Consider the following 11,614-nt stretch of genomic DNA (forward strand, 5'->3'; position numbering starts at 1 on the left):
TGACAGGTTTACCAGCTGATCCAAAGGATGATTATCAGTCTTACTATAGGTTACAAACTCTAGAAAAGACTGCTGTGGAAATATACTGCCCAAGATCCTAAACTAAGGGCTGGTGACAAAGGATAAAATGTCTAACAGGTTGTTGGAGGGTTCAGGGATGTGTTTTAGAGGTAGGTGACAGGGAACTTTCAGCATGCAACTCCCCAATGAAAATGTCTACAGAATGCTACTACAGGCAGGAGACTTAGAACTATTTTAGTTTAAGGTAGGGGTCGGTGCCCAATGGCTGTGCTTCCTCAGCCCTGGAAATGATAGCCTCACTCCAAACTATAGCACATCTCGAGGTCAATAAAGCAGCTTCATTTATATTGTTTGAAACAAATTTATTCTCAGAATAATGCACAAGAGCACAGGTTGAGGCTACTGTTGGGAGCTTCCACCCTTCCTCTTTCTCCTCCCCCTCTCTCTGAATGCCAGGGAGAACACAGTTGAAGGAAACATGCAATCACAAACAATGATCAACTCTAAAGACAAAAGGTTTGGTCCAAAAGAACTCAACATAATTAATCCAATTACTGTGAACAGCTTCACTGAGTAGGATTAAGATACTGCAGATGTAGTGTTTCCAAGGCTGGCTCTTCAGTGCACCAGGGGGGCCTGCTTGAGGGAGATGAGGACTGAGCGCATGCGGGAGACATCTTTGGCCTGCTTGCTGGACTTAGGGTTAAAGTCACACAGCCGGGCCACCCGCTCCCACTCTGTGCCTGGGGACGACTCATCAATGTCATTTACAAAGGCTTCTTCTGCTGCCCTGAAAGCAACAACAAAATACGTTGGTTTAATGTAGACCTCTCTTTGAGTGACCTCCTGGCTGCCTTGCTACGGAAAAGTAACTGCCTCCTTATGCTTGACTCAGTGTCATTCTAGCCTTCCCAAGAGTAACTGTCCCTGGCCCAGGTCAGACTTAGGGGCAGACACGTGGCCAGTTCTCAGCACAGGGTGCCAGGCTGCTGTGTAAAATGGTGGAATACAGGTGTTTGGTTCAGGGCTCACTCTCTCTGTCTGGCTATCTCTGCTCCTAAGGAGCATTACAAAAGCAAGTCATGGGCCAGCTATGTACTGCTTTCACTAAAAACAAAGCACTCAGCCGGTCAAAGACTTGGCCAGTAGCTTGTGCTGGACTGTAATGAGTTTTAAGGAAATTTCAAGACTTCTAAAAAGCCCACAGGTCACTGCACAATAGCCTCTAGATTTATTCCTAAGGCTGGAGAGAAATAGGGCAGATCAAAAGGAATTCAAGACAAAGCTCCCATGCTAGCAGGCATTGAGACTAAAGCCATTCTGGAAGGGGGTTTGTTAGGACATTCTCAAGTTCAGCCAAGGTTTGCCATTTTTCTCTCCAATCAGGTGCCTGGGGCCACTCAGGGCACATTCTGGCAGGACAGCCAATGTGAGCTGCTTTTCAGCAGGATGCTGCCCCAACATTCTTCCACATCAAGTTCAGCCCACCCCCAGTTGGAAACTAACTGGTGGGAGCTACAGCCCAGAAGGACAGAGGTTAAGAGGCGGGAAGACACAATACATCATCTAGTCCAACAAGCATCACGGGCAAAGCAAAAGCAATGGAGATGACCGGTCTGTGGCACAGGGGGTGGGGGCACTATCACAGGGATGGCTGTGGCGAACACCGCTGAAGCCCAGAGCCACTACAACACTGCGACTTCATGGCACACACAGTTAGGGGCAGCGAGAAAGGTTTACTTAACTGTTCTAGGCTGTAGCAAGGATGGTTTATGTTTGTGCTTAAAGGTGAAGAGAAGAAAAGAAACAAGGAGAGAAACTTTAGGTCAGATACAGAAAATGAGAATGAGCTCAATGCAGATGGTCAGTAAGCTAGACATGCCCTTGCCACCCTATCTATGCTTGGGAACGTGCAGCTGGCTTTGCTGGGCCACCCTGCTGCCCAGCAAAACCAGACTTGACCTTTCCAGTCTCCAGTCTCTACTCCAGAGAGAATGTGTAAAGAGTCAAATCAAACAGCACCTGTAAGTCCAACATTTCACAGTCTCCTTGCAAATATACCTGGAGGCCCAAGTAATGCAGTTCTCTCTTATAATGGGGTAAACATCAAGGTCATAGGCCCTAACAAGTTCTACAAAAGGTAGTCTGCCACACACCACCCACAGGTTCCTGCCCCCTCCATTCCATCCTCATCTCCCTTTTATAAAAAGCTGGACATAATTTTTAAAGAGGAAACGACGAGGACTGTTCCTACAGCTTCAGCAGCATTGCTCTGACAACAGGAAACTTTTCCAAAGAGGATGCAGTTTGAGGGGAAAACTAATGCCACCCATTTCAGAGAAGTTTTGGTTATCTAGACCTTCTTATGCTAGGCTGGGGGATTGGGCATGTGAAGCTGGCCACTAAACAGTAATTTCTGACATGTAAAATCATGGAGAAACAATGACAGACACCCATCAGAGACACCCCTTCTGCCCTGGACTCCTCTGCCTGAACTTAAAGACAGGCAAGCAGCCCGACATTCGAAGGACGAGTCATAGAAATGTCAGAGCTCCCACAGCTGACTTCGGTAATGCAAGGTGGCGCTGCTCACTGGCTCCTAACCTCCTGGGACTTTTACCTGCTTCCAGGTGGAGAACCTTCTCCTTTCCACCTGGGGCAGGAAGGGAATAGGGCCATAGTAGCAATGGCAGCAACAGCAAGAGGTCAGAGTTCACCCAAGTCCTAACCCTTCTTAGACATGATCACGAAGGACCCACACATTTTATAAGAGTTAGCTTGATTCCCTCCAAAACCCCAAATATGAAAAATGGCCATCAGAAGGTACAGGAAGTGATAATTCCGTAAGACCAGCAGGAATCACACCCCAGTTTATCAACTCTCAGGCAGTCCCCACAGTGCCAATTTGAAATATTTTAAAATGCAAAGCATCTTGTGACATAAAAGGAGCATTAATTCTAAACAAGAAGTAGAAAGAATCAAAACAAGGAATTAGTTTTGCAACATACACATAACCAATCACGTCAGCGAAGGGTTGTTTGTAGAAAGCTTCATCTGCCACCCTAGACAGCAAGAGGTCCAAAAGGCAGGCAAGCAGGCAGGAAAAAAGAGAGAACATTGAGAAGCAGTAACATCTCAAATCCACAACAGCGGTGTGACTGGGCTCTGGGGAACTGCTCCCGGGCTCTGTCCTAATCCCTGGGAGGCTTCCAGCACCGTACACTCCGGCAGGCCGAAGCTCCCACTGGCCTCCTGCACAGGGCTCCTCCATGACAGCGAGCAGGCAGCTCAGCTCTAAGGCTTACCCACATTTTAGAAGGCACCCAATTGTGGGCTAAGCCCTTTCACATACACTATGTTGATTCACTCCTCAATCTATGCCACTGAACACTCTCAGCCCACTTTACCGATGTGGCAACTGAGGCCACACTGAGCTAAAGCAACTTGCTCAGTGGCAGCACTTGGAACCACAACCGAGGCAGCCTGGCTTAAGTGCAGGGTTCATTTTACTGTACATTAATCCTGTTTCCCCACTGCTGTGCACTCGGGAAGCCAAGCCATCTTTCTGCAGCCTCAGGGTAGATATCACTGGGCATAAATACTGCGAGTCACCAGATGCCCTTGGTTCTACACATTTAATCCCAGACCCTGGAACATCCAAGTGTCTTGCTTTACCACACTGGCTGGGTGGGGAAACTTTTCGGTCCTTGGAGAATACACATGGTCATTTCAAAAGCCCTACTTTAGAGAAAAAAGCAGCTGAGCTAGTGGTCTAGGGAAGGAGCGCTAGACTCAGTCCTGGCTTCTGCATGTCCCCGAGTAAGGCTGTGTGCTCAAGAACCTAGGGCACCTTCTGAAGACCTCTAGGCCAGACTAGACTAGCTCTGATGAAGGGCAACCTAGAATCCAGAGCTTCATCCCTCCTTCTCTCACACTCAGATGGGGTAAGTGGACCCACCCGGCAGGGTGCTGGCACACACTGTGAAGGAAGGGGCACACTGTGTGGAGAACTGTGCACTGCAGGGAACAGGCTGGCTTCAACTCTGTTGCCCCAGACTGAGCCCTGAGCCCAGCCATGCGCACCCACTGCCACTGCGCAGGGAGCCCTCCTGAAGGGCTCGGCCTGGCCTCTGCCCAGCTGGCTTAGGGTGGAGGCCAGTGGGACAGGGACTTTTTTAAAGAGATAATTATGCACACCCATTAACTTAAACATGCATATTTATTTGAAGACAAATTCTAGTAATTTTAGTTTCACTCAGAAAATCACACATACCCTTTTCTCTTCCATTCTGGTTTATACACAGGAGGTGTTTTGTAGAAATTTAGAGAAAGTAAAAAGAGCAGCCTGACTGTAAGTCAAAGTGACTCAGCAGGGAAACAGAGAGTGGTTTACGGGCCAAGTGAGTGGGAGGGAAAGGAAAGGCAGGCCAGCTTATCAACCTAAAATCCTTTTAGTTTCCACAAAGGGCTACACCTAATCGATTTCACTTTGAGCTTGCTCTTAGCTGGAAGAGAATAAAGGTTTAATGACTCCTGTCAAGGCATCACCACCACAACAAAGGCTTGCGTGTCAGGCTCTGCTCCTTTGCAACTAGCCCCAAGACTGAAGAGCCTGTCAGTGACAAGCACAGCTCCTGAAGAACAAACAGAAAATTACACACACTGAACGCAGGCAGCACCTCCTATCTGCTCTTCACCCAGCAGAAGGGGAACCTGAATGCAGCGACTGTCAGCCTGGCAGGATGGGGCTTAGGGAACCTTGAGAGGGGGAGAAAAGAATGCCTGACCAAGGACAAGCTCTGGAGACCTAAATACAATGCATAACTTTAAAAAAAGCCCCAAAGCTGGCGTGGTGGCGCATGCCTGTAATCCTAGCACTCAGGGAGGCTGAGGCAGAAGAATCGCTGGAAGTTCAAGACCAGCCTGGGCTACAAAGTGAGCTCAAGGCCAGCATAGAGAGACCCTGCCTCAAAAACACAATCAATCAATCAATAAATACAAAAAAAAAAAAAAATGTCCACCATTGTTGAGAGTCACAGATCCCCAAACTTTACAACACCTTCAAAAAGCTCAACAGTCTCAGCATTGGTCACCTATACCAAAGGAATATATTTCTCTTTTGGCTTGGACAAAAACCTGTTCTGGGGTTGTTCTCCATGACTGAACTGCAGGAACTGGTTACTACTCTTGACTCCTGAAAAAGGAAGTCTTTTTCACAGAATAATCCAGGACTATGCAATGATATTTGGGTCCTGACTTTGGTTAAAAGGAGAGATATGCAGCCTGAGAATTAACAACAGACTACATATGTGGAACAAAGAACCCACCTACCTGCTATGTGCCCTCAAACCACCATACTGGTCCAGATGTGCTACCAATGCCTTGGTGACTGACTAGGTGGAGCATCTGGGGGACAAACAATTAACTATAAGCCTCTCTATGTCTGAGGCTCCTTTTTTGAACTTCTCCGGTTTTTTGACTTATACCTGGGGTCCCCTTAACATCCAGCTATTGCAAAAATCACTGAGGTAGAATGACACTTGCTTCAAATGAGCACCCTATTTTCTTTTCTAAAAATATTTACTATTTACCTACATACATACAGACAGACAGACAGAACAGGGAAGATGGACCACCTTATAGACATTCATGGCACCTAGTTCTTTAGACTCTAAAGTTTAGTGTCAAACATGAATGGAGGAGGCGCAGTAGTTAGCAGTATCAAAAATCTTCATGGAGAGCATATACCATTGAAAGAAATTCTCCAAAATGATTCTTAAATGGTTAATGCCTCCATCTGCTGAAGAACCACTGGAATAAAGTGCGAAGATCATCCCTTCTGTCCCAGGACCTTGGTCATAACGGCTAGTATGTCACCAGCTTTAAGGGTACAGTTTCAGGTCTGTGCTGCAATTTCCATTAGGCAAATGACCTGGTTTCTAAATAGCTCTATGCTCTCAGTGTGTGGTGAACAAGTCTCTTCTCTCTGGAATTTGAGAGGTGCACCTGAGACCAGCCCTCTGATATTCTACAATTCCAAGTAGAACTGGGGGTACAGCTCAATGGTAGTGTGCTTACCCAGCATGTGCAGGAGCCTGGGTTTAATCTCCAGCACCACCAAAAAAGAAAACAGCAAGAGCAACAACAACAATAACAGTAACAAAACACACAATTCCAAGCAAAGAAACTATTACAACCCTAATTCCATGCCCAGGCAGTCATCATCGTAGGCTGAATGCTCACAACAGGTGTGTTTATTCTCCCAAAGACACCTGATCCTATACAGAGAGATAGCCTATTCTTAACAGGAGTGTAGCAAATATGGCTTGAAAAAAATCTCTGCAACAGGAAGCCTGTTTCCAACATATTCGTTAAGTACGAAAATCTATGTCAAAGTGCTGAAGCCTTGCGGCCCCTGTATGGGGAGGATCAGCCCATTCTGCAAAGCTCCTTGGAATAGCCTCAAGTGCTGAGGTAGCTTGCTTGGAACATCACTGCACCGCCTCCCATTTTCTTCACAGACCTGGACTTGCACCTGAGGAAATCATTCTGAGCAAGCACATGGTACAGGAGCCTACCTCCATGCTGACCACAAGTTCAACACAAGCCCTAGGCAGCCAGATGACAGCCATCACATCTGGTAACTAAACCCCATCACTGAACAGTCCCCACCATACTTTCCCTAAAACGTCAAATGGAACCCGGCAGGCACTCCTCAAGAATACAGCCCCTAGAGGAAGGTGACCAGGACAGAGGCATGAGCCTTACATCTAAGAGGCAGCTGACAGAATAAAAATGATCAAAGGGACACACAGAATGAGCAAAGGGCTGCTGTATGATAGAAAAAGGCCATCTGTTGTTACCGTTGCTGCACAATGACATGAGCTGGCTGGTGAGGCAGGTAGCCCACTTTCCCAGCAGCCTTCCATCCCACAGAGCTCCCACATATAAGGGGACATCACACAATCCACTTCTTGCCTGAGTACAGAAAAACACCCCCAGGCCTGTCTGGCTTGTCCGGCCTGTTCTGCCACAAGGTGAGCGGGGTGGGCCCTGAACCTAGCGGAAGAAAGTGAGCCAATCTGCCTTCCCCGAGGGAAGCCAGGCATGTGCCTCTCTAAGCTACTTCCAAGAAGGGAGGACTTCCAAGAGAAAGGGACTTCCAAGAAGTGAAGCATATTAAACACCACAGGTGCTACTTGAATAATGGTAAGAGAATGTGTTCTCTCTCCACAACTACTTAACCATCAGTAAGTGAATAAAAGACATTCTGAGGGCTGGGGATATATAGCTCAGTAGCCAAGTGCCTACCTGGCAAGTGCAAGATCCTGAGTTCGATTCCCAGTACCAAAAAAAAGGACATTCTAAAGAAAACGTTTTTAAGATGTCAATTTAAGATTTTTTTCTTTTTTTAAAAAAAGTAGTTGCTTTTAATGTTTCAAAATTTTCACACAGCAAGTCTTCGCTTGTTCTCTACTGGTAAACTGACTAGCTCTTAGTACTCCATGGTCGTTTAGAGCTAGATGTTTTCAATTTAAGATTTTCTTAGGCACAGTTAAGTATCCAGTAAAATTATGAAGTCACTGTGTTGGATTATCCTTGGCTACCTAATTACAAAGCACATTTCCATGCTAAATGGACTCCTTCACAAAACATCTTTTAGAGGGCAGGGCTGTATTTAAGGGAATCAACCTGACCAAGTCTATAATCACCTCCCAAGTAATGAGATCCTTGTCTATTCACGAAAATGACCATTTGAAGGTTCCATTTCCTCCACAAAGACTTATGAAATGTTTCCCTTTCCTCAATCACACCATTGTAGCTGATGCAAACCAAAGTCTTAAAAGAGTTAAACTCACTACAGTTTGGGAGGTCAAGGAGGCTGAAACTGTGCTCATACAACCCAGCAGACTTGCAACTGTTGTGTTTCAATTACTTTCTTGAACACCTGCAAAGACACGTCACACTAAACAAGGCAGCAGCCAAGAACCTGAAGTGAACGCTGAAAATGGATTTGATTCAGCCTCAGAAAAGAAGCAATGCCAGAACATGGACTCACCTGTTGTTTGCTTTTGTTTTTTGTAGCTGCTCGTCCTGCCTTGCATACCACTCTTCCAGCTCCTTTATTGCCTTTTCTTTCCACTCTGCTTCTTGCTTCCGAGAATTGGCATCTTTAAAAGACAGTACAGATGAAGCCAAGCACAAATTTAAGTCTTCCTCAGTTTATTTTCATTTTACTAAATTTATGGTGGGTGTAGGTATGGATGTCTGTGTGTGTTTGGGGAAGAACAGCAGGGACAGGAAGATAAAATTCTATTTTTCCGCTTTTTTAGAGATTAAACCAAGGCCCTCTGCAACTGAGCTACATCCACAGCCACTTTTTATTTTTCATTTTGAGACAGGGTGTCACCAAGTCACCCAGATGGACTCAAACCTGTGATCTCTTGCCTCAGCTTCCCAGAGTGCTGGAATTACAGCTATGTGCCACCACATGCGGTTTCATTTTCCCACTTTGTATAACTGATTCTTAAATCTCAGCAATCCTATTCCTGGTCTTTCAACACATCTTCTCCTAGTTCACTGACACCTTCATGAGTCATTAATTGGACTTTGTAAACCAAATGAATTCAACTCAGAAAGCAAGAGGAGGGGTAGAGTACGGAAATACCAACTCTTACTAAGGGGTCGGGGTCTTTTGGTGCACTAACTGGGGAAAAGGCAGTTAGAGATGACTTTTAATAATACTGTCAATATTAGTTTGGATTGGGGTATTCATATTAGATGATCTTTTACTCTTCATACAACTACAGTCTACACCCCAGGTTTGACAATTACTGGCTTTATCGAACACATGATGTCACTCTTACAAATATGGAAGTAGTGCTTCCATGAACCAGGGGGCTGTGAAGAAAATTACCAGAGAGAGAGATGATTCCAGAATCCAAGAGTGGCAGGGCACAGAACATTAAAGTTCGAGAGAACCAGTCCTAATCAGACTGCAGAGAGACTTCATGGCAAAGCCAGGACAGACTCACAAAAGAAAATTCCACTGGAAAGAACAACAGGGCTTCCAGTTATCAGTTCACCAAAGGTTCTAGAAATGACAATAAGAAAATGCATGCCAAGCAGGTTCGCTGGAATGCAGTCTTAAAGTTCCTTAGGCCTAAATAAGGCTTTCCCTATGACATATATTTAGCAGACACATGTCAGTATATTGAAAGATAAATCAATACAAATCACAATTGCTGGTGTAGTTAACAATGAAGTTACTGACACTTCAACCAGCTACCAGTGATCTAGACAAAGTTCTAAAAATACACAGCAAGAGCCCAACCTATAATTAATGTCTTTGAGAAGAACAAGAACATAGTGGCAGTGTCAAGTAACTACTTGAAGGGGAAAACAAAACAAAGCAAAAACCTAGGCATTCTTGAGTATTTTTAGAGCCTTTGCAAGAAGTGTCTTATAGTAGCAACCTGTAGAAAGCTGTGTCTACAACTATAAGAAATGGCCCAGTAAAAGCTGGAAATCCTCTCAAAGTTTTAGGTTATAAAGAACTTTGCAGAAATTATCCTACTCGGCTTAGAAGTAGATCCAGTAAACTTCTGATATGTGCCTAAGTATGGCACGAAGTGTAAATGTGCAACAGAGGGTGCTATGCTGCAGTGCTATGCTGCAGTGCTATGGGTTGGTGGTACTCTGTGAGCAAGGAGTTGAAACATACCAAAACAGAAAACTAAAATTATATGGAGATATAGGTCAGCGGCACAAGCGCCTGCCCGGCAAGTGCAAGGTCCCAAGTTCGATTCCTGGTCCAAAAAAAAAGAAAAGAAATTTATGGCCAGGGATATAGCTCAGTGGCACAAGTGCCTGCGTGGCAAGCACAAGGTCCTGAGTTCAATTCCCAGTACCAAGAAAAAAAAGAAACAAAGAAAAGCTTTAGGGGCCAGGGATATAGCTCAGCAGTAAAAGTGCCTGCATGGCAAGAGCAAGGTCCTGAGTTCGATTTCTGGTACAAAAAAAAAAACGAAACACACCAAACATTTTAAAATGTAAGATCTCCTTTGATAGTGGGGGAAATTAATTCCAAAAGAGTGCTCTTTTACTGGGGAGTATTTAGTTTCATTGTAGTCTCCTGACTATTAAAATTTTTACTATGTATTAGGACTAAACTTTCATGAAATTTTTCAAAAATAATTTTTGAAAAAGTAGACTAATTTAAGTACTACTAAAAGTAGACTAATTTAAGTACTACTTTTGAAAAAGTAGACTAATTTCTGGCATTGACAGGTTTAAGAAGTGCCACTAGCAGTAATAATTTAGAATTCTTCAACGCTTAGCTTGACAAGATAAAAATCCATGCCTGAAAACAATCTCTTTTGAGTCCAAAAAGGTGGAAAAGATGAAACGTCCCCCTAGAAAGCAAGTCACATTGACAGGTACCTTTCCTGACTACCCTCATTATTGTGTGCACAAAATTTTCAGAACACAATTAGCAACCAAGCTGAAAACCACTGACAATGATTCTCTTTTAGCATCTTGTGCTTTCTCATAGTACTTGCACAGAAAAAAGGTGGTTCACTGAAGAAACACCTTATTTGTGAACCAATTCAACTGGAATGTAAGGCCAAATGTCCAACTTTCCTCAAAAAGGTCTTAAATGAAGAGAACAACTCTCATCCAAGCAGGGTGGTACACACCTATAATTCCAGTATTTGCTTGACTAAGGTAGAAGAATCAAAAGTTGGAGGTCAGCCTGGGATAGACATTGAATTCAAGGCAGACCTGGATGACATAGGGAGACACTGGCTCAAGAAAAGAATGAAAGAACAAAAAAGTTTTCCACCACCAACGTATATTCTACGGAGAGGACAAACTTTGCTAATGTTAGGAAAAGAGAAAACATAAAGCTAGGTTCAGTAACACTAAAAATACCCCAGCAGTATGAATACCAGCCAAGTTCTATCTTTAAGCCTAACCACAAGATACACAAAGAAGAACAAGCAAGGACCACAGCCGCTAGCACCTCAAAGCCTATGTTCATCTTCCTAAAGCTGCATTATCTAACACTGCAGCTACTAGCCCTATGTGGCTACTTAAATTCATTAAAGTTGAAGAAACTTTAGAATTAAATTTGTCAGTCATACTAACCACATTTCAAGTATTTAAGAACCACATGTGGTCAGTGGCTACCATACTGGACAGCACAGACATTCAGTATTTCCATCATCAAAAACTATTACATAATACTGCTGTTCAGGTTCAAACTTAAGTATGTCTTTGTTCTGAAAGCTACATAAACTAGATACAAAAGACATCAACTGGCTATGTCATCTGGGTTAAGTCCTTTCCTATTTCTAGGTGTCAGCTACCCCACCTGAAAAGGAATCATGTCTTCACGAGGTCAGCGGTTATCAAGAGGGAATGATACTGCTCACATTACTGTTACATAGAATGCCACTAATTCTAGATTTACAGTGAAATATTTAGACATGATGCATGTACCTTTTTTTTTTCTGAGACAGGGTCTCACTATGTAGCCCAGGCTGGCCTCAAATTCACAGTGATCCTCTTGTCTTAATCTCCTGAGCAC

General features: G+C 44.2%; 1 protein-coding gene across 1 annotated transcript in view; it reads right to left on the bottom strand.

Moving 5' to 3' along the window:
• Positions 1-362: 362 nt before the first annotated feature.
• The window catches only part of Clta (clathrin, light chain A), a gene marked incomplete in the record, with an annotated part of 20,273 nt that continues 9,021 nt past the window's right edge, over positions 363-11,614 (bottom strand). The window contains 4 exon segments of the mRNA XM_013522981.1: positions 363-811; positions 1,767-1,802; positions 3,030-3,083; positions 8,081-8,192. Of these exon segments, the coding sequence (XP_013378435.1) occupies positions 640-811; positions 1,767-1,802; positions 3,030-3,083; positions 8,081-8,192 (374 nt within the window).

The sequence above is a fragment of the Chinchilla lanigera genome, unplaced genomic scaffold (genome assembly GCF_000276665.1).
Source record: "Chinchilla lanigera isolate Chin_1 unplaced genomic scaffold, ChiLan1.0 scaffold00071, whole genome shotgun sequence".
Taxonomy (NCBI): Eukaryota; Metazoa; Chordata; class Mammalia; order Rodentia; family Chinchillidae; genus Chinchilla; species Chinchilla lanigera.